This window comes from Danio aesculapii, chromosome 23, assembly GCF_903798145.1.
Source record: "Danio aesculapii chromosome 23, fDanAes4.1, whole genome shotgun sequence".
Classification (NCBI taxonomy): Eukaryota; Metazoa; Chordata; class Actinopteri; order Cypriniformes; family Danionidae; genus Danio; species Danio aesculapii.
Window position 1 is genome coordinate 22,963,605 of NC_079457.1, and position 24,856 is coordinate 22,988,460.

General features: G+C 35.3%; 1 protein-coding gene and 1 long non-coding RNA gene across 3 annotated transcripts in view; both read right to left on the reverse strand.

Moving 5' to 3' along the window:
• erbb3b (erb-b2 receptor tyrosine kinase 3b) overlaps positions 1-17,116 on the reverse strand; it is a 51,072-nt gene extending 33,956 nt beyond the window's left edge. For both annotated transcript variants that reach the window (XM_056448748.1, XM_056448747.1), the window contains exons 1-3: positions 16,718-17,116; positions 4,267-4,418; positions 4,004-4,184 (exon numbers count right to left, since the gene is read on the reverse strand). In XM_056448748.1, coding sequence (XP_056304723.1) covers positions 4,004-4,184; positions 4,267-4,418; positions 16,718-16,796 — 412 coding nt within the window. In that variant the 5' untranslated portion in view covers positions 16,797-17,116. The remainder of the gene's footprint in view (positions 1-4,003; positions 4,185-4,266; positions 4,419-16,717) is intronic.
• Positions 17,117-22,249: 5,133 nt separating this feature from the next.
• LOC130216857 (uncharacterized) lies at positions 22,250-24,080 on the reverse strand. The gene is made up of 2 exons (XR_008835836.1): positions 23,660-24,080; positions 22,250-23,390 (listed from the first exon to the last, which is right to left on the reverse strand). It is a non-coding gene; the product is annotated as an uncharacterized LOC130216857 (long non-coding RNA).
• Between the last annotated feature and the right edge of the window lie 776 nt (positions 24,081-24,856).

Consider the following 24,856-nt stretch of genomic DNA (forward strand, 5'->3'; position numbering starts at 1 on the left):
TATGTACAATTTATTTTACTCAAGTCAATTTTATTTCTGAAGCATTTTCAAACAACCAGAATGAGTACCAAAGTACTGTACATAAAAATACAAAATACATGCAAACAGCCCAAATACAAACAATAGACAACACATGATTAGAAGCTAAAGAAACTAAGTGTGTTTTTATTCTGATATGTCTTCAAAATAGGACAGATGGAAGATCGTTACAAAGTCTAGGAGCTTCCATGAAAAAAAGCTCTATCACCCCAATATTATGAGTATGATCACAGAACTGTCAAACATAGTTGATTTTTAAAGTGAAGAGGTCTCAAGGGTTGGTGTGGACTTATTATGTCAGAAATATACTCAGGGGTTTGGTTCCACATAGTTCATTCATGTTGTCCCAACACAAATCGGTTAAATTAACCTGACAAATTAAAGTTAATTGAGCATAAAACAATTAAGTTGTCACAAAAATTCCCAAGAATTGTGTTATTTCGAAGCCAGGCTCATTGAAAACGTACCGCTATATAAATTTGTGGAGAGCACCAAAAACGTCAAAGGAGCTACATTTTTTTTTGTTGCAGTTTTTGTTTTCGCGAATCCACCAGAAGCCGCTGTGTACGCTTTTTCAGATCTCAAATTTCTCTTGCGAGTCTCTTTGCACCTCTTCTCGCATAATCCACCAGAGGCCGCTGTCGACTGACTTAATGACTGACTGATCGACTGACCAACCCTTCTCCTTCCCTAAACCCAACCAATAGTGTTTTCAAAAGCACCAATTGACCCGCCCACCCACTTCCAGTTTTAAAAAGCAATCCAGAAAAAGAGAAGCCCTCGCCTGATTTTTACAACATTTTCAGATTTTACCAAATTCTCACCCTGTTATTTACTTTATTTATTTATTTTTTTTGGCTTCTGTTTTTGTCTTACCGCTTTCGTTCTTCACCAACTCGAACCCCATCATTGTGGTCAACTCCTCTCTGGATCTCAAGTCTGCCGATGTACATGGGGAGCTACTGGACAAACTGGTAACAGTGGGAAAGCTGTCCATATGGAGGTAATCGGTCAGCTGGTAAGCGCAAAAAGGAACGGCATCATACTGCCCCGTAGTGTTCATTTTAAAGACGAAATGCAGCCATACATACTTCTGACTACATAATTCGCGATATCCAGATATAATGTTACTATATAATTGATATAATGTAATATAATCTCCATATATATATATATATATATATATATATATATATATATATATATACATATACATATATATATATATATATATATATATATATATATATATATATATATATATATATATATATATATATATATATATATATATATATATAGGGCTACGTTTTCAGAATGAGCCTATAATTTTGCATGTTTCAGCTCATTTTAAATAAATAATTTAAACAAACAGATAAATATTTTTGGAGTCCATGGAATTATTTAAAAACATGTAACAACACTTTATCCTGAATTTTAAAACAGATAAGTAACCAGTGAATTTTAAATTTCAGTTTCCCATCAGAGAATTAAGGTTGTGGAAGGTTAAGGAATTAAGGTCTTGGAAGATCATTGTGCATTCCTTAAAAACAGTAAGACACTGAAGACATATACAGCCCTTCAGTGCACTTTGACATCTCTGATGAGTCTGAACAAGCCAAATTATATAAAATATGCAGTTTGAAATGAAGTGACCCACAAAACATGCCAACATTTTTCTGGCAGGCTTAAATTCTTTCTGAGAGTCTGTCTGTATAGCATTCTGCTCTGTTGAGTGACATTGGGTGTGCTTGTACATACAGCAATGCAAATGTGCCAGATTCCTAAACACTCCTACAGATTTCCGCAAAATCACTGATGTCAAATTTACTTACTGTCAAACAAACTATCACGTCCATTTGTTGAGAAGGCAAAGGATTATAAATGCTCCACTTAAAGGAAGAGCTCATGATTCAGATGACAAAAGTTATTCTTGCACATAAATTCATAACAAATATATATTTACAATTAAGCCGTTTTGCTGATTTTTTTCAGGTTGGATGAATATATCAAATTATTTTAGAATCACTACAAACTCTATCTTCAGAGTTTTCTTTCTAAACACCAGTTTAAGAGATTTATAAGTTTCCTAAAACTCTTAAAATTGCTCATAGGTTAACTGAAGTTATCAGTTAATCCTGTATTCATATGCTGACCATTCAGACACAGTACATAAAACCTGGATAATGTCTTTATTTGCAATGTTTAATTGCAATGTCTGTGTCACTGACAGGATGAACGCATTTGACCTGTTTACACAAAGACTCTAGCTTTACACATCATGAACTGAGAACTCAAAATGAATAATGAACAATGAGACAGGCAAACACAGGCCTGTGTAGAAACCATATGATAAAGATGCTCTAAAGACAACAAGATGCTGTGCAGTGATGAGGTGTGGTGTCTTTGCATTGCTTTCCTTCTGATTCAGGCAATAAGACAGAGTGGATGAAGATTATTTTTAATGAAGTTCCAGAATGTGTTACTTCTTTTTTCACTTTATTCTCATCAACAGCTGTTAAAGGGATAGTTCATCCATAAATTACAATTCTGTCATCATTTACTCACCCTTCACTTGATTTGTCTTTCGTTCTTCTGTTGAATACAGTAGAAGATATTATGAAGAAGACTTCCACAGTATTTGTTTTTCCTACCTACTAGGAAAGTCAATGGTTTCAAAATATCTTCTTTTGTGTTCAACATCATAAAGGTTTGAAACCACTTGAGGGGGAGTAAATAGTAAGTATTTTTCATTCTGGGGTGAATTAAGTGTTATGAGTCTAAAACTTTTCACCACCTTAGGTTGAAAGCAGAATTTAAAACAATAAAATTGGTAATAAATATGTGTGAAAAAAAACCTTTTAGGTTATTTTGACCAAATTTCCTCTAAAGATTTACGGTTTCTTCCAGACTTTGCATATTGACTGATCTGATCACAAGTATTCAGGTAAGAAACGTTACAATGAGTCTGGGCTGGTATTATAAAGTGACATTAGTATCACTAGAATATCTGTGGCCAAAGCTCTTATATGATTGTTTCCGCTATAGTACATTAATATGCACAACTTGTGTAATGTTGATGTGGGATGCACACTGTAAAAAAAAATCGCCATGATTTCAACGGTAAAAAACTGTACAAATGCTACAGTACAAATCCGTAACCTGGTTAACGGTATGTTTCCCTAATATATACGGCGAATAACCGTAAATTGACTTTTCCAGAATTCCCTGCATGGCACATCACTTTTTGTTGACCTTACTATGGATCATTTTAGTTGCTTCCCCATCAGTGATGTACATTAGAGATTTATGTTACATCTAATGTTGATAAACAATGTATATATCATGACTTTAATTTTATGCATGTTACCATACTGGTGTTTAGTAGCTGTGTGAATGACACTGAGCACCTTCTATATACTGATACACTTTTCTGTTTGTGGGAAAAGTTGTTTGTGATGAGCATTGGTTCATTATGTAACTTTCTTATCACCACCTGCATATGGCTGTGCTAACGTGTCTAACGGTGTAACAAAAGATGTTTAGATGTTGGTAATTCAAAATACAGACATATTACATCTATAAATTAATAAAATACGGTAGTTTACTGTAGAAATGAGAAATTACTTTTACGGTTTGTACCGTATTTTTAACGGTAAAGTACTGGCAACCATAGCTGCTGTTTTTTTACCGTAAATTTTACGGATTTATTTTTTACAGTGCATGTTATCACTTTTTGGGGGTTATTCATAATCTGCTGAATGTATTTCGGTAATTCTAATAAGTTTCCTTTAATTATTCAAAGGTTACATTGTGAGGAGAGTAACGCCACCTCATTATACCCAATTAAAACGCTTCTCTGATTGCTTACAGCTTAACAGAAGTCACGTCTTCCATTATTTCTGCAAAGCAACATGGAGCATAGGAAAAAGCTGTATTTTTAATATTTTGATCTCAATCTCACCTGTGAGGTTGGTGAGGCCCAGATCTTCCAGGCCAGTGTGAGTGTCAAAGTTATGAAAGACAGAAAGAGCCCATTCTTTCTCATACAGGCTGCTGCCACGAATTACTCTGAGCTGATTCAAAGGTAACCTGCGAAACTGGTTCATCGCAATGAGGATGTAGCCAGTGACCTCTCGGATACTCTAGAAGAGAATTCAAGCATGTTATTTCATGGCCAAATCAGTCATTTAGCACACCGTACAGGTAAGTAAAACAGCCTCTTACTCCAAGGAAGGAGAAATCAAGGTCATTCTCCATCTGTGTGATCTCAAGATTGCCCATGACGATCTCACATCCGGTGTAACGCTCCTTCAGGTTGTTGTAGTGTTGTTCCGGGGTGCCCGTAGAGCTCAGAGCATTTTTGGTGCCTGTGCAAACTAGGGAAAGAGAATGATTACATTTAATTATGATGTACTGTATGTTGGCCATTCAGAACTATTTAAAAACTAGAGCTGCACAGTATATTATTTCAGCATCAATAAAATTTACAGCTTTAAAGCTACATTTCTAAAAAATTATGAATTCTTACAAAATTAAGATTAACCTAAAAGTAAAGCTCATAGACAAACTTTAAGGTAGTTTGAGAAAGCCTAGCCTGAAAGTTTCTGAGTATATTCAAACTTTAAATAACTGAAGAAGCTTTCAATAAGTTTGAAACAGTTGTCATCGATAGATAACTACATACAGTTGAAGTCAGAATTATTAGCCCCCCATTGAATTTATTTTCTTTTTTAAATATTTCCAAGATTCCCAAACTTGCCTAATTACCCTAACCTGCCTAGTTAACCTAATTAACCTAGTTAAGCCTTTAAATGTCACTTTAAGCTGTATAGAAGTGTCTTGAAAAATATCTAGTCAAATATTATTTATTGTCATCATGGCAAAGATAAAATAAATCAGTTATTAGAAATGAGTTATAAAAACTATTATGTTTAGAAATGTGTTGAAAAAATCTTCTCTCCGCTAAACAGAAATTGGTGAAAAAAATAATAATTGGGGGGTAATAAATCATGGGGGATAATAATTCTAACTTCAACTGCATACGTTAGCGTGTTTCTTGCTAGACGGTTGCTAGATTGTTCAAGGTGGTTGTTAGGCAATTGCTAACATGATTTAAAATGGTTGTAGTTTGAATTAACATGGTTCTAGTTTGAATTAACATGTTTCTGGTAAATAACTGCATGTAATTAGCATGATATTAGTTTGAATTAGCATGTTGTATGTTTAAAGTATAAATTAGCATGTTGCTAGTATGATTAGTATGTATATTGTGTTTTGTTTTGCAGATTTAAAATAAAAAGGTTGTCAATTAGAGCATTGTATTATTGTTATCAATATTTCATGTGTTTATTTTGGCATAAAATAACCAGAAAATGCTATATGTTTTAGGACACGATTATATTCATCTTCAGACAACACAATAGCAATATTTTAATTTGAATTTTAAGTTAAAGAAAGCAATTTTTGGCGGAATAACTTTGGTTTTCATTCATAATTAACTTTCTCCTTCACAGCTTGAAAATGTTTAGATAAGAGTACATCTCTATCAGTATTGGATTACGGAGATATACATTATATGCATGCACCTCGCATCCAAATGGATTATTGGATATAGTTTATCATAGTGCTTTAAGATTTGTCACTGGTTCACGCACGCACACATCACTGTAATTTGTATAAAATGACAGAATGGACCTCATTGCGGTAAAGGAAAAAACTACATATCTCAGTTTTTATTTTTAAAGCTTTCATTGGTAAATTACCACAGTATATATCTACTTTGTTGGAGTACTGTTCAAATACTTACAATACTAGATCAGCAGATTTACTCTTACTTAAGATGCCATTTTTTCACACACAGTTAGGTCAATCTGCATTCTCTGAGCATGCTCGATATGTATGGAATGAGCTTCAAGATATACTACATATGAAATCCACACCATCTATAGCTATATTTAAAAAAAAATTAAAGACTGTCAGAACAGTGCACACGTTTTAACAACTGATTATGGTTTATATTATTTTTGTGTGTGTCTATGTGTTGTGACGTATTTTTTGTAACTTTGTCCTATGCTGCTTGTCTTGACCAGGACTCCCTGGTAGATATATTGCATCTCAATGGGACATTCCTGGTTAAATAATTAAATAAATTAAATAGAAATAAATAACAAATAAAAACATTTCTTAATTTGACCAAGTGATACTGAAAAAAAGATCTAACTTCACTTTATGTAATCAGACATTTATTATATATTAATATTAACATTTTACTCAAACCCATGCAAATCCAGATAAACTGAGAATTTCCAAATGGTCTCTTAATTTTGCTATAGATGTACATTTATAAACAGCACACACACACACACACACACACAAGAGTCTTGTAAAATGCAGGAGAACAGTCATCGTGGCCTCTGTACACAAATATAGCCCTTTTGAAGTGGCCACTTCCACACAAGGCTTCCACTCACAGCGCACACAAAGACTTCATGCAGTGGCCACAACACAAGGTCATTAACATAATGAGAGCAAGGTCAGAGGTCGCCAAGATGCTGCAGGTCAGCATGTAGTACAAGACAACTGAAAGTGCCCAAACAGACTTAAAAAGGGACACGCATAATAGTGGGAAACAGCTTCAGACGGAGCTGGAATCCAGGGTTATTGGCCTGAGGTGATGGAGAGACATGACAACTGACAGAAAACTCTCTCTCTCTCTCGCTCTCTCTTTACTGCAACCATAAAATGCACAAGGGTCTCCCTGATGCTGAAGCCATAACTCTTGCATGCACTTACTTAAATTGCAGTCTCTAACACGCTGTGATATTTGACATTACACAGGATGTATTATAACATGGAAGGATTTGAAACTATAGTCTGTTGAGATCTGAAGATAAAATCATGTTAGCTGAGTTTTAGGTAATATAAGCATGATAAATTTAGGATAAATTGAGTATTAGTAAGCAACTTCAGTTTGTATAAATGATACACTGCACGAGCTACTTTCCATTCATTGCAGTTCTGCAGTCACTGGTCAAAGTGTCAACAATAAAAAAATAAGTTTTCTGCAGTTGGTTTTTGTGTCTTTATAATAAACGAGATACACATTTAAGCATGCATGTAGTCAAAATGAAATTATTAGCATTTCCTGTTACTCAGAACCCTGACGCTGTGGAACACAGTTGTTCTAGGAAGCAATTTAACCAAATGGTTTTGATGTCGGTTTTGGTTTGGCCAGCAGCTAGCTCTCTGCAACTCTTCCATGGTCTCCCACTAAAACTAAGCAGGGCTGCACCTAAGCAGGGCTGCACCTGGCTGCACAAGGTCTCTAGGTTGTTTTATAATTGATTTATAATTTCTTTTTTATAGGATAGATATATAGATGCATGCATTGCAGAACTTTAAAGCAGTTTAATGATTTTTATTGTGCATTACGTCATTCAATGCAACTACGCATGACTTAAAGTAAAGCTTACGACCTACTAACTACGGCTTGCCTTAAGAACATGTGGTGGAACCAAAGTGGGAACAAATTTAGTTACAAACAAGCTAGTCAGTGTTAAGCTCCTATTGTGGACTTTACATTCCAGCTTAAGAACTAACAGAGCTGGCACAACCCTACCCAGATGTTTTAAATATTTAAATATAAATTTAGAGTGATCACTTTTACTGTATTATATTTGAATAATTTTTGTTTTATGTCACATAAATATATCTGTGATGGTGAATTACAACAGAACAGACTGTAATTTAATATGCTTTCTATGTTTGTCATTTGATGCACTAAAGACACTTTGTTCTATAAACTATATACTGCTGCATCAGTTTTCCTCTAAAAGGCAAAGCAAATTATCACTGGAACTGAAAAAATGGCATCATGTATTTATTTCTGGACCAAATTTAGGCTGATCTGATAACAATTTCTACAACGGGCTTCTCGGAAAGCTGAGCAAGCTTGAACCAAACCTGTCCATCACAGACCCGATTTCAGAAAACTTATAGTTACTGCGTTTTGCATGTGTGTGAATCATCCCTAAAGGTGGGACGATCCTGCCGCAAATATGTCAATGGGGCGTGAGTTTAACTTGGAAATATTCCTTCGAGAACACAGGAGGACTTTGAAAATGACATTGTAAAACAAACACAGCAAGTTCTGGCTGGTGTACCTGCTTGCGTCCGCATTCAATAAACCCATCAATCACGTTGGCTGCTATAAAATATTAACAGCGCGCAAAGAACACCCTGGATGAAACAAGTCAAAATCTTTAAATGTTTTGCAGCTGCCTGAGCGAGCCATAGAGTGCATTGAAGTTGCGAGGGGTTAAACGGTGTATTCTAGAGACTGGCAGAGTTTTAATGCTCAGCTGCATGTCTGGGGGCCTTAGGCTGTATCTGGCTATGAGATCTAGAGGGGCATTATTAATGAACAAAGCGCGGTATTGTCACTTAGCTATAAATGTGTGGCTCTGTTAATGTGTAGCTCTGATTGACAGTGACTCTGTGTGTGCGTGTTTGTATGTGCGTGCGGGCTGAGATCATACAAGCAGACAATAGGATGAGTGTGAGCGTAGTACTCTATCAAGAGGAGGGGGAGTCGGAAAGGGAGGGGATTGGGGGGGTGTAGGGACATAATCTAAGAATGAGCGCTGTTCTGCACACTGCTTCTTTCTATATATAACCACTGCATCCAGACATGTATGCAAGGACACCATTGAATGCCTTTACAAGTGTTAGTGTTGGGGTAATGCATTACAAGTAACTTGAGTCATGTAATCCGATTACTTTTCTTTTTTAGTGCTCAAGGTGAATGTTTACCTTGGCTATAAGGTTCAAACAACAAAAAATAAGGTCAAGAATCTTGATGTGATTCTGGAGTCAGATCTGAATTTCAGTAGTCATGTCAAAGCAGCAACTAAATCAGGGGTACAAAATAGATTGGGATTGGACCTTAGAGAAACTTTTTCATGCTTTTATCACCAATAGGGTGGATTACTGTAATGGACTCCTCACTGGCCTTCCCAAAAAGACAGACAGTTTTTTACTTCACATTTCAGTTTTGACATAAAAGGGCTTTACATTTGTCAAAAAGAGAAGCTTTTGATCATATTGTTACCAACAAGCAAGCCCAACCAAGATGAAAAATATCAAACGAAAGTAGCATAACACATTTAGTTACTTTTTTCAAAAGTACAGCAAGATTGTAATCCATTACTTTTAAAATGAACTTTCCCTAATATTGATGACAAGCACAGCAGTAAAACTTGCTAATCTGCCCTTTTCTTTGGAATGAGCAAGGAGACGAGTTATTGCAGCATGTGTTAAAAATATGTAAAAATGTGCTGCTTATGCTAAATTAGCCAAAATATACCCAGATAGAAGTAATACTTGCAATAGGTGTCAACAATCTCCAGCAAATCACACACATGTTTTGATCTTATTCAAGATTGACATAGTTTTGGTCTAAAATACTTGATATTTGAAGAGCAAACAAACAAAAAATTAAGTTTTCATTAAGAGGGTCTTATATTCGTATATTGACACTTGATCTTTATTGACATATTGATCTTGAAGCAGAAGAGGAATAAAGCTTTTTAATTATTTCTTCTTATTTATTTTTTACATTTATTTTTAGTTTTTTTGTTATTTATTTATTTATTTATTTTTATTTACTGTGTGGTCATCGGTTCTTGGTTGTGAAAAGCAGAACAGTGTATTACTTATTTTTGTAAGTATATGATATTGTATCAGCACAAAATGTTAATAAACATATTTGGCAAAAAAAAAGTGCTGCTTACAGGAAGCACATCCGCACGCACATTCTGCATCTCAAATAAAGCTTACTCTGTAAACAACTTTAAATGGTGGTATATCTTTTTGATTTCTAGTTTTCTGGTTATACATTAGCTCAAAGAACTTTATCAGTTGAGATTAAACATTAATTTTGGTTTGGTTATCAGCCATTATCAGTTAATATTGGATATTTATTGACCATATCTGAATATTGAAAACTGAAAAAATGATTCTGCAAAATCATTGCAAACAATTTATATGGGTTGAATTTGAACAAACTAAATTTAGTAATGTTCAACTTAATTTGTTTATTAAAATTCAGCCCTAATAAATTGTTTACAACCACTTAACTTAAAAAAAAATGCAAATCTTTGAATAATTTTTTCAGTGTATTGTTAAATTTTGTGTAATTCCAAATCCAAACAGTTTGCTGCAATTATAAATTGCCCATGTCTTAAGGTAGTTCATTATGATGCGATTTACCTTCTATGTGCGATTTGATTAGAGAGGAATCACAGGACTACAGAAATAATAAAGTAGTGACTGCAGGTTGAAGGAAAGTAGTGGAGTAAAAGTACAGATACAACATAAATGTACTCAAGGAAAAGGAAAAGTACACATTTTAAAAACTACTTAGTAAATTAAAATTCCTGATAAAAACTACTCAATTACAGTAATTTGAGTATTTGTAATTAGTTACTTTACACCAATGTATACAACAAGGTGTAAAGCACCAAAGATGGCCCATATTAAAGTAAATTTTAATACTAAGTTGACTATATTGTTGTTATCCATGAATTTACTTTTCTACATGAGAGGCTAGAAAATGGTCAAGCTCTGCGTTCTAATTATTATGTTTCATTATTATGTTTTATTTTTTATCATTCAATGGCCAAATTCTGACTGAGGAAATATGAATATGCTGGCCAATTTTTTATTTGCCTAATAAATGACAATAGGCAAATTTTTTTAAATATATTTTATTTAAAACTTTAACAATTTCCCTTTTTTGTAATGATATATGATGCCACACATATGTATTTTAAAATTTCTTTATTCTAAATATTCAGGAAATATGTTTGGTACATCAAAAAGTGTGGTTATGCTACGCTGACCATCAAACAAGCTAATCCAGCAAAAAATAGTGCTTAAAATGTCACTAATATGCAGTCTTTTAACCTTATAATTAAATGGAAAATGAGGTGAATAATTAAAAAAAGATCCACTTTATGAGAAAAAAGAACCACCCCTTTCACCAGGCTGGCTACAGCCTGAGTATTGTACATTGCAATATTGCAATGCCTAAATGTAAAACAAACAGTAGTGTTTTTAATAATTATCTGCCATAACACAGTGCATCGCTATTATCCATCCAGCAGACAATGATCATGAAATCTGAGAAACACACTTATACAAAAGGCTATACAGACGTGCACACACCCACATGACTTGTACATATTTGCTGTTGCATCAGGTATTGTATAAGATAGCATGTGCATATTCATCCCCACACACATACATGATGTCTGGATGCTAATATCGTGTGGATTTATGGGGTCCTATTCAGTCACACAGGTAATCTTAAGTCAACATCACTGTAGTCATCGAGCAGAGGTCTCTATGAAACATGCAATAGAATCCAGCAGCGCACAATGATTATAGTTCAAAGAGCATTAACAGCTTGACATCAGGGTGGAGACGGAGCATGCGTGACAGACAGAACAGGAGACAAAAAAAAAACAGGGCGAGCGGAAGATCCCACGAGGGAGAACGAAGATGAATTAGACACACACAGAGAAAGAAATGAAACTCGTACTGGTGTCAAACTGAAATAAGAGCTGGTGTGAGATAAAAAAAAAGACAACTTCTAAAAGCCCATCCACGCCTATTCACGTGAACTTGTGCAAGTACAGACTGCTCTGAATCTGATGCCAATACTGTTGACTGTTGGTGGAAAGTGGGTATGGTTTCTGTGTCTTGCTTTTGGGAAATCTGTTTAATGAAGTGAAATCTGTTTAATGATTTTTTTAAACAAACCTACAGCCTTTAAATGCATTCACAAATTGGTATTCATATTCATTGTTGATTTATTCACATTCAGTTCACCTTTTTGGGATGAAACTTTGGTCCTTGGTGATTCCTAATGCTGAGTTCAGAGTGCATGATTTTCAAAGTAGTCACGTCACAGATGTTTTCACACTGCAAGACTGTCACAGTCACCAACGATCTAGCCCATGCAGATCGCTGGAGAACTACAAATCTGCCAGTAAAAGAACTACATATCTCGTCATGCACTACTCACACACCTGGCCTAGATCCCCATGATTGCAAACAGACACAGTTGAAGCTGTTCAGGACTAATTACACAGACTATTTATACACCTCTCAAACACACACACACACACACACGTTGCTGAGTCTTGTTATGCTGTTTGAGAACATTACAACGTGGTTTCTCTTGCCCTGCTTTGCCATGTTTTGACCCTCGGCTTGTTTGTTTGTTTATGTTGTATGCTTCCTGCCTGTACTGACTATTCGCCTGTGTATTTGACTACGACTCTGGATTTGCCTGGATACATCTATTTGCTCCTGATTGTGACCGTTGCTTCTCAATAAACCTGCATTTGGATCTGCATCTCCGTTGTCAGCGCCACTTCACATTACACATGACTATTTGGGGTAGCGTTCCATCGGTGCTGTGTATACACTGCAAGATGGATCAGCGACGCAGAGTTTCACACTGCATGACTTTACAATTGGAAGAATTGCCGACAACTTTATCTCTGTCTACAAACTACGTCTCACAACCAAACACACGTGAGAAGTGTGAACAAATTTATTATTAAAGTTTGGAGATTTAACTTATTTATCTCAGGAGTTTCCCTAAATGAAATGGTAAAGTAATATTACCATGAAAATATCATTAAAGGCATATTAAGACATTAAGGGTGTTTATTTGCTAAAATTTGTGTTAAAATTAGCTTTATTTGTATTGCGCAATGTATATTTGTAAGGTTTTTATGCATAGTATATATTGGAAAAGGGGAAAACAATAAATCATTTCATGAATGCTGTAATGTTTAAATAATTTTCGGTTAAAAGCGTGTGAAGGTCATGTGACCATCAGGAAGAATGCAGCATCTCATTTCTCACAGGAAGCGTTCTCTGTTCTTGCAGTCTTCCGAGTTCGCTCTTACGAGGCAACTTTGCAAGACCGTCTCCACAAGAATGCAAGTCTGTTCTCTGCGTTCTTGGAATTGAGATACAACCTACAACTGGTCTCTGGGCGGCAACGTGGTGGCGCAGTGGTTAGTACTGTCGCCTCACAGCAAGAAGATCGCTGGTTTGAACCTCGCCTCGGTCAGTTGGCATTTCTCTGTGGAGTTTGCATGTTCTCCCCATGTTCGTGCGGGTTTCCTCCGGGTGCTCCAGTTTCCCCCATTGTTTTACATGCCTACAAGACGCAGGGCTTGTCGTACAAACTGCCGAACTACTGATTTGACTAAGTAGTGTTTACAAAAACAAAGTTTGGCTTAAAAAAACGATATTTTACACGGTTTTTATCTGTTTTGTTGAACTATGCTTCACCAGACTCAAACCCGAGCGCTCTGCATCAACACTGTATGATGTGAGCTACAGAGCTAACTGGCCACATCAGAACGGTCGTCCATATAGTGATAGACATTGAGAGGCTAACGTATTTGGTAAAATTAACAAAAGTTGTTGTCATCATCATATTGCACCGTGGTGTTCATTTCACCTAGAAACTGCAGTGAATCCTATGTTGAAGAATGCTTTTTCAGTTTAACAAAAATCTAGGATGAAGCACAAACCGTTTGTCATTTCGATCTTCTTTTTGCTCAGCTACAAGTATATAGAGAGTTTGCACTTGCGTCAAGCCTTATGTGGGGTCATACTAGCAATATTTAGATCTAAACAGCAACTTGGATTGGTTAATGTACAACTGAATATTCTAAACATGTATAAATAAAACATAAAAATGTACAATTGAATACGTTGTTCTGCCAGTTTATGCTGTCTAAACTGTGGGAAAAAATTGTGTGGAAGCTGATAAATATAGACAGACTTACTAAGCAGGAAAGGGTGTAATATTTTGACAAACTGAATTTAATAGGTGTTAACATATACGCATGAGCAGTGTTAAAGTAGAGCTATAAGCCAAATATTTTACTTACTTCACCAATGTGGCCGATTGATGACATGTTATGAAAACTCTACAGTAATTTAGCTGATGTGTTTCCTCTGTATAAATCCCTTCTAGTGTCATTCATTCATTCATTCATTTTCCTTCAGCTTAGTCCCTTATATATCAGAGGTTGCCACAGCGGAATGAACTGCCAATTATTCCAGCATATATGCCCACTCTTTAATCCGGATGCCCACTCTCGCATTCATATACATTCATTTACTGCGGTCAGTTTAGTTCATCCAGTTCACCTATAACGCATGTCTTTGGAATGTGGGGGAAACTGGAGCATCTGGAGGAAACCTACGTGAATATCGCGAGAACATGCAAACTCCACACAGAAATGCCAACTGACCCATCCTGGACTCAAACCAGCGACCTTATGATGGCCTTATGATAACGTGCGTTCTAACGTTGTAATCACACCGGTGTGATTGTACACGTAAAAGGGTTTAAATGGTTGATATGTTTACTTCTGTAATGCATATGTGGAGTTTATGTGTGAGGTCGCCCTCTAGCTGCCAGTAGATATGAAACAAATACTACATCTCATTCCCACCCACACTTTTTTGAAAAATGCATAAATAAATACTAAAATAGGACAAAATAATACTTTTCTGAAAAGATACAATACTTTGTTTTCTCCCAGGACGTATATATGAATTATTGGCATTAATATCATTTCAATAAATGCCAGAAAAATATTGCGATATATAATTTTAAGTCCATATCACCCACCCTGAAGACTTCTCATGATAGACTGAGGATCTCTGAGTCTGAGACTGAGACTGAGTGCTTGCATATTATGGATCACTAAGCTAAAAATGATGTTTAACATTTTACTGACATCACTTACAACTTGAGAGTGAGTGAATGAAGAGCAAATTTAATTTTTTGGTTGAATTTCCCTTTTAACGTTGCAAATTTCACTCATCAGGAGAGTTCTAATATAGGTCAGTGCAGATGCAAACATTCAAAATCCTCTCACTCCTATATACTCACAACGGAAGGAAATGCTCATTATATTATTAACTTACTCAGACCTCCGTACCTGCCGCTGAACTTTGGATTCAAGATTGTAAAGGAGTTATTAAAGAGTGGTTTATGATATGGCACTATAGTCCACGCCTTATTCTGTTCACTTCACTGACGCAGTGTGGCTGGCGGCAAAATAAGCACTTGGGATTGGCCATACAAGGAATCAGTGCTTAAAGCTAACATTCTGTGGAAAAAGAGTTAGTGAGGGGAAAAAGAGCTTTGTGCCCTAAAGCTGTTTAAATTGAGGCTGGTTTAATCATTTGAAGAGTGTCAATACATCAGGTAAACAGGACTCACCACTGTGCAGCAGTCAGCAGAGAGTAATGAACAACGCACATCATGTTTGATTATTTTTATTGTACGCTATATGGCAGTTTTTGTAATTGTAATATTTTTTGGAATAAATCAAAATCCTACTGAAATTGCACTAAAGGCATTGTGCTAGACATTTTTCTCCTTTTTATATATGCACTCTTAAAATTCTATAAGTTTCTATAAAGGACCTTTAGCATTGAGGAAATATTTTCAATTCAGAATGTATTTTAATAGAAGAAAAGGGTTTTTTGATCATAAGAATAAATAAGAGTCTTCGAAAAATGGTTCTTTGAAGAACTTTTCACTGAAATGTTATTTTAAAAGGTTAGGATTTAAAGCACCTTTTTGGTTCTTCCAGACAGCTTGATTTTTAAGAGCGTGTTTAAGCTCATCACACTCACACACCCTTGCCTACTCTCAAGTACAATTACATTCTCTGATCTGAAGTCAATTTTTGTTAAAGGTGATGTCTGGAAAGGTCAAGAGGGCTTACATGCCATGCAGTTACAGCAGTGTTCTGCACTGTGACATGCTCAACTTCATATAACTCTCTCTTTATTATGATTTTTACTTAGGTTTAAATAAATACAAGCAGTGTTTCCCATACAAAAATGAACCATGTTCTTACTATTAGAAAAGTACAGTAAATCATCTTCATGCATTGATAACCACTTGTATAGCCAAAGTTACACAACAAAAACCATGCATCTATGGCTACTGAAGCAAAGTCAAATTATCGTGGATTAACTACAATATGATTAGTTTTTTGTTTGTATGAAAACCATGGCTTTTTTTATTAGGGTGTGTGCTTTTCAATCTCAGTCAATTAACTATTTATAGGGATAGTTCACTGAAAAAAGAAAATTCTGTCATTATTTACTCACCCTCATTTCCTAAAAACTTTTTTAAGTTTCTTTCCTCTTTTATGGAAGTCGACGGATGCCAGAAGAAAGAAACTCATGTTGGTTTAAAACCACGTGCGGGAGAATAAATAGCTAATTTCCATTTTTGGGTGAACTATCCCTTTAAGTGAGCTACAAAAAGCTGAGAAGTGATTTTAAAAGCACGACTAAATATTAAAACGTTTTAAAATGTCTTACGTTATTGATCAACTAGACAGGTAAAGATCACATTCTGTTAAAAGGCTTTTAGGTGGGAACAGGTGGGAAGGAGTAATCTCAGAAGGTGACCATGGCAAGGAAATCGAATTTTGGTTAATATTTAAACTCAAACAAGATTTGTTAAACGAGACAACGACATTTTATACATACATTCGCATTATTCATATAGCTTACAGGACAATAACACAACAACAAAACGCTTGTATACCTTCTTGTGTTTGTGAAGTGACAGGCTGAGGTACACAGAGGAACAGGAGAGCGCAGAGCGCGAGCACCTGCTGTCCCATCTCGACTCGTGAGTGAAGGATCTCTGTCTGTCAGGAGCGCCTTCAGACATGCCCAAAACACACAAAAAGCGCGCTCAAGTGGACAGCGCGTGGTTGATATTCCTCTGGAAAAAAATGTTTGTTCTAAAGTAAAATATTTATATATCCATGAAATAGCTACATCTAGTTGTTTCCTTCGCAGAGTAATCCCTTTGATCAAAAAGTTCCGCTTCACGGTAGCACCTTTCCTGTTGGATTTTTCCCACTTAGTCAACGGATAATAAACGATTTACTAGGCTAAAACGAGATTAGAGGAGTAAGAAGGAAAGTTGGGAGAATGACGCAGGATCGCCACTCCCTGTGTGTACACTTATGATGTACTCATGTGGATTGGCCCGATTGAGCGCTGCTATTTACCAATCAGTGCATGAACGCAGCACTTCGCTTCGCTTCTCCACCCTTCACAACGCATCGCAACAGCCGGTGACTCACAGCTGATCATGGGCGACTCTTCACTGGCCAGAGGGACACCTTTAATACCTGTAGGGTAGAGTGAGGGCATTGCAACACTATGATTAATCTTTATATGCAAGGTAGATTTAATAGCTCTGATACTTGATACCAATTTGAATTTAAGGAAATAATAAGTTAAATTATTTGAATCAATAATATTTCACAAAGACAGATTAGACAGTATGAGACATGTAAAAAAATACCCCCCACCCCCTGCTTCTTTTACCTCAAAATTTGTTTTATACTGAAGAAATGTCCACATATAGCTGGTTTCTTTCAGATCGAAGGAGGATCTAACTAAGAATATGTAGTATGACTATTATCACTCTACGTCATTCCTGAATGGAGAAATAAGTCGTGTTACAACTGCTTCATGTTACCCCTAATTATGAAAAGGGGGAGGGGGGGGGGTTACGTTTAAACCAATGAATGACGTAATTTACACAATATTGGGTTGGTGTATTTATATATAGTCAGAAAGAGCTTAATTGTTACAAGATAACACTGTAACAAACAATATATGTTGTTAACAACTTGTAACAAATTATATATTGCAAACAAACAATACTGTAAATATTGTAAGTAATGATAATAAAACACACTTAATTGTTTATTAATTGAAAAATTTAACTAGCCTACTGGTTTGATCGCGAATAGCATAAATATCAGGGGCTGCAGGATAAATGAACATGGATGCTCAAGTCAGATTTTTATATACTTACAATTGTGTTCATGCAGGCTATAAATATCCCTTGATACTCTAAAATGTGACCCTGGACCACTAGTCTTAAGTGTCTTTTTTTTTTTTTAATTGAGGTTTATAAATCACATGAAAAGCTCAAATTATTGTTTTTAGGACAAGTTAATTAATATCTGTTTAATTTAATATATTGGTGAGGCAGCGCAGTGGTTAACACTTGTGCCTCACAACAAGAAGGTCGCTGGTTCGAGCCTCGGTTGGGTCAGTTGGCGTTTCTGTGTGGAGTTTGCATGTTCTCCCCAGGTGCTCCGGTCTCATTTCTTTAAGATACTTCATTATTTGGGTTTCTGCATCACCTTTTGTAACATATGATGATACACTAAAGTAATAAAGTAATGGGCAAAGCTGACTGTATGGCTACATCTGTTAATGATACAGTAGATTCATTTTGTTTAAAGCTTATTTGTTTAATTTAAATATATTTAGCTGATATTGTACAGTATATGACACCATTCGAACCATTCTGATTGGTTGCAATGAAGGAAAAACTTGCTGTGACATCTGCATAATTTTTTTATACTCATCTTACAAGGTTTTAAACCTTTAAGCAGATGAGCTACAGTATCAGAAGAAAGTGGTGACACTCTTGCCAGCTAACAACAACAAATTGATTAGGGCTACTGATTTCACTGACTAAAAACAAACAGTATAAGATTGGAAAAAGGTGGCCTGCTCTGAAAAAAATCTCCATTTCTGCAGCAACATTTGACGCTTTTGGCCACATGACAAATTACCACAAGTACAATTACCACAATTGTTGCTGACCATGTCCATACCTTTATGAACGGTGATGGCTTCCTCCACATATGAGTAAAATGACAGACAGTTCATTTACGCAAATGACCTAAAAAGTCAAAGCCAATAGTTGAGTGGTGATTCACATCATGGATGTGTAGCCGACAAACCTGCAGCATGTGATGCTCATGCAATTTGGAGCAAAATGTCTACAATGTAGATTCTATGCAAATCTAAAGACAAATGGGGTCCAACCCAATACTAGCATTGTGTAAATAAGTAGCAGGCAAGTAAATTTACAGTCCAGCACAGCCTATAATATATCGCAAGTGATGTAAAATTATATTTGACAGATCTTATAAGTGATAAATACACGTTTTGGTGTAAAAAACCGCCATATCGAAAAATTCCTTATTTAAACGTCCAACGAACAGCTTCCTTCAGGACATATAGCCAAGTAGGCAGGAGTTATGCTAATTCCGCTGGTAATAATTCTGCAGGTATCACACAGAGACCCCAGTCAGACAGTTTTATAGCGGGTCGTCATCCGCAGGGGTTCTTGCATGGGTTTCTTGTTCACAGTGAAGAGCATTATTGTACTCGTGCCATCTCAACTGCTTAATCCCCCCCATTGATGCCTATAGACCGAGCGATAACAATAGGCACATTGTCAAGATGATTGGCGACTTCTGAACCCGCAGCAGAACATGCCTGACCTCAACAGACTGCTCACTGTACAGCGCTAAACACTCACATCTGAAAAGAAGAGCAAACGCTTAGTAACACGCTTCATTAGATGCATTTACAATAATGAAGGCAGCAGCTGGACTGTTCATCGTTTTAACATGTCTGACAGCAAAATTTCAATTTTTGGTGTTTTTTAAAATATCCTGGATATGTTTCTTATTGAACGAGTAGGGGAATGTGTGCTCATTTGTCTTTGCATTGATGATTATATTGTTCTTAATGATTAAATATTGTCAAAAGTGTTTGTTATCTTTGTCATATTGTTATTTTATAGTTACTGTCTTGTTATTGTCTTATATCAGAATAGCAGGACACTGAGACCTCTACTGGTGATGCAGAATATTACAGGGAAGCGCATACTGTATAATAAACAGCCAGTGGTGGAAAGAGTACTGAAAAATCATACTCAAATAAAAGTACTATTACTTGCCCCAAAATGTAGTTCAAGTTACGTAAAAGTATCTTATAAATAATACTCAAAGCAAGAGTAAAAGGTAGACCTTTTAAAAAGTACTCAAGAGTCGTGAGTATTATGCTGTGAAAGGCTAATGCTTTTATATGCAATATGTGCTGGTGTGTGTAAACGTAACATTCTGTACATTTAGTTATTGTTTAAGACTATTTGGCAATTTTCAGACTGTCTTAACAATCTCTTGGTCATTTTATGTAAAGATTTTGCTAATCCTCTTGGACACTTTTAATTCTTTCAAATAGTTTGCTGCATTTATATAGCGCCCATATCTTGAGATTGTCCAGTATGATGCAATTTACTTTCTATGTGCCATTTGATTGGACAGAATAGCAGGACACCTACTGGTGGACACCTACTGGTGATGCAGAATATTACAGGTAAGCGCTTACTGTATAATAAACAGCCAGTGGTGGAAAGTGTACCGAAAAATCATACTCAAATAAAAGTACCATTACTTGCCCAAAAATGTAGTTCAAGTAACGTAAAAGTATCTGTAGCAAATATTACTCAAACCATGAGTAAAAAGACCTTAGACCTTTTAAAAAGTACTCAAGAATACTTTTATATGCAATATGTGCTGGTGTGTGTAAACGTAACATTCTGTACATTTAGTTATTGTTTAAGACTGGACAGAATAGCAGAAAAAAAAATACATTACTAATGCTTTGCTTCTTAGACTTTACACACCTGAAACTTGTCTATAGCACTTATTCACTGCTGCTCTTATAGTTGTGTAAATTGCTTCCTTGTCCTCATTTGTAAGTCGCTTTGGATAAAAGCGTCTGCTAAATGACTAAATGTAAATGTAAAGACTATTTGGCAATTTTCAGTCTCCTCTTGGTCATTGTGTGTAAAGGTTTAGCTAATCTTCTTGGACACTTTTAATGCTTTCAAATAGCTGCATTTTATAGCGTCTATGTCCTGAGGTTGTCCAGTATGATGTGATTAACTTTTTTTGTGCGATTTGATTGGACAGGAATTGGATTTTTCTACTCAGCCAATCACCATAGACAACAAAAAATATACTAGTGACTGCAGGTGGAAAAGTACCAATACAGAACTACAAATGTACTCAAGGGAAGGTAAAAGTACATGTTTTAAACTAGTAAATTACAATTCCTGAGGAAAAACAACTCAATTTCAGTAATTTGAATATTTGTAATCTGTCACTTTGCACCTGTAAACAGCAGTGTTATTTTACACCCAGAAATGAAAGTTCTGTCATTGTTTACATAGCCTTGACTAATTGCAAACTAGCTTGACTCTTTATTTGGTTGAACACAAAATACATTTTGAAGAATGTTGAAACTGGCAACAACAGACATTCCATAGTATTTGGTTACCGGTTTCCAAAATGATTCAGAATATCTTCTTTTGTGATCAACAGAAAAAAAAGTACAATTAATGATTTGGAAGTCAAGACGGAGTAAATAATGATGGGATCTTCATTTTTGGGTGAACTTTTAAGTGTCTAGTGCTTTGAAAATACCCAATACCCAATATGGGCTCAGTAAAATAAAAGATATAATCATATTTTATATAATTTTGTTTAGCAAAGATAAATTTAGAAAAAAGTTTAAAAAAGATGAATAAAGATGAATAAATAAAAAAGATGACTGTAAACAACTGTAAAATCCTACTTGTCAAACAATTCTTCTGTTAAAGTTTCTGTTTTTTAAATACTTCAATAAATTTTTTTTACATTGATAATTCTTGAGCACCGAGCAAGTATATTAATAAATTTTCTAAAGGATCACTGGCCATTTAAAATGGAAAATTCAGCTTTCCATCCCAGGAATAAATAGCATTTTAGAAGAAATTTAAATAGACAAGTTATTGTTAATTGCAGTAATATTTCACAAAATTACAATAAGTATAAAATGTTGATGTGTGTACATGATAAAATGTGGGATCCAGTCATTTAAAAAAAAAAAAAAAACTATAAAGACTGATAGTGTTGTTTAATTTCTGAAAGTTTTGCAAGTTTGTTTCTCTCTCTCTCTTTACATCCATTGCTGTGTCTTATTGTAGGTCAAATATGTCATGGTTGTCGCCATTTTTCCTTGTTTTATGCTTTATTTTACATTTTGCACAGAATATTGTTTTATGAGGGGTTTGTCTGTCTGTTTCTTGTTTTTCTATGTCTGCAAAAACTATAATAAAAAAATATTTAAAAAAAAATATATATACACATGGCAAAGATATGTTTTTTTTTTTGCATGTGGTCACAACAAATTCCTTTACACCTTTATATTTAACATCTGATGTTTATTTTTTGATTAGTTACAAAACATAAATAGAATCAACAGTTGAATTAGTTACAATTTACAGTCGCTAAATCACCAGCAATAAGTTTAGTCCTCTAGAGATTATTTTCACTTAAATAACCTTTAATTATTGGTGGTCAGTCGAGTACTTCTGGGGTCCCCCTGGTTTTACAGTACAACTTCACCCAAAACATGCTCCACTGTGGAAATGGTTTGGCTTAAAATATTCCCTATCACTTGTATCAAATTAAAATCCGCCTTAAACGGTCTCTAATCTTTGAAAAAGTAACATGTAAAGTTGGAAGCCAGGGGAACTCGAGAAACCGTTTAGGACCTGTGTCTTACCAGATAACCACAGCTTTCTCAACACTGATCAGTACACAATTTTACATTTTTACAACCCCCTTTTTAAAATACAAAAATAATGCTTTCTTTTTAGATTACATTTTGGTAACACTTCAGCAGAGGGGCATCTTTACATTTCCCATTTGTACAGCTCAAATGGATAATGTTTGAGTTTTCTCAGACACAACAGCCTTTTTTTATTCACCACTACTGTACTGTTGCTTTTACTGTGACCAGGTGAGTCTTGTCTTAAAAAAAAACAAAAAAAAAAAAGGACATAAAATACTGGAAACTGAATGATCACAACCCTGTTTAGGCAGCGATTATGTTGACTCTCTTTTATAACATCCACGAGCATCTGAACAATTTAAAAAGCTTCACAAAACAAATCGGTTCCTCATTCCTTGTGCACTTACAATACATTCCATCCTGTCCGTCTCTCACTTACTTACTGAAAAACAGTTCTACAAAGCCTCCATTATATTTTTCAACAGAACATTAACAAACACAGTCAGTTTTCTGTATATGGGCTTTGCCGGTTTATGAACGACACTCGATGAGAATCCGATCCTACAAATCTTCAGTAGTCTGACAGTTATGTAGCTGCTGATTTAAAGGCTAGGAATGAAAGGGTTAGTTCACCAAAAAAAGAAAATCATGTTAATTACTCACCCTCAAGTCTTTCCAAACCCGTTCATCTTTGGAACACAAATTAAGATTTCTTTTTACGTGAAATCTGAAAGCTTCATTATCCTCCATAGGCAGCAGTTCCTGTCCTGAAACATACCAAAATACATTTTCAAAACAGACCATATGTCTTCAGTGGTTCAATTAAAATAGTATCAAGCTGCGAAAGTACTTTTATGCGAACATTAAACAAAAATGGCGCATGTTTAAGAGCACAGCACTCTTATACTGACACTGCGATGAAGAAACTGTTGAATAAAGTGGTTATATATTTTCTTGCACACAAAGTATTCTCGTAGCTTGATAATGCTCTGATTGAACCACTGGAGGCATATCATTTTTGTTATTAGGCAAATACCTTTTTGACATTTTTCTGTACTTTGAATGAGTCTTGCGATCTATGGAGGATGAGGGAGCTCTCAGATTTAACCTAAAATATCTTCATTTGTATTCTGAAGGTGAATGAAGGTCTCAGAGGCGTCTGGAACGAAATGAGGGTGAGTAATTAACGACATAATTTTTGTGTAATTGAACACTTTAAAGAGATACATCGCTTAAATGTGTGTTCAATTTAGTTATCATCGGGCTATTCAAAGATGTAAACAACATTTTTTTCAAGTTTTTGTTATATCTAAAACCGTGGTCTTAGCGATTCATAAAATGCAATTAAACCAGCACTAAACAAAATTAGGCAACCAATGTTGTAAATAATTGTACGATTCTTGCAGACTGATCATATCACATAATTAGATGCATGTTGTTTTGCCTGTGTTTTTTTTTGTTTTGAATGAATGAATCACCAATAATCTCCATTTCACCATCTTTAAAACGTCAATGAAAAAAGGACTTGGATCTGATTGAATGAATGAATCTTCAGTAAGTCAGTACAATTAAAACCGATATTCCTTTTTTTTTTTGGATAAACTAATCCTTAATTTAAATCTCATACGAACTTTATGATCAGGAAAAAGAAAACTATTATAGAAAGGCAACCCATTTCTGAAAGTCCTCCCAATCATAAATGATCTTGGCAGTTACGCATATGTACATGTATATCATTTCCACCAGAGCTTACGGAGGAATCCGTCTTTTTACTAGTGTTTTGCTGATGCGCTGCTTTCGAAAAAGCAAACTCACAGTCGACAGATCACAGCTGGATGTGCACGGCAGCACGTTCATATGGGACTGTGCAAAAAAAAAGAAGAAGAAAATACACAAGAACAAGAACAAACTGCGTTCACTTCACTTGAGCAGTCCAATCAGCCGTCTAGTCTTGCACTCCTCACCATGGGTCTAATGTTAATAGTGTAAACCTTAAAAGTCTGAACGCCCGCTAAGACAGAGAGGAAAATACTGCAATCTTAATAGCAACTTTCATTTGAAATCAAATGAAAAAGTCTTATTGGTTTTTTCTTCTTCTCACAATTAAAATTGCAGAATTGTAAAAAGGAATTAGTCGATGGCTATTTATGTTACTCTAGAAAAAATCTCGGCTAGATCTAAAACGTTACCGCTATTTATCTTTGTAAAATATAATACATGAGGAGCATGCCTT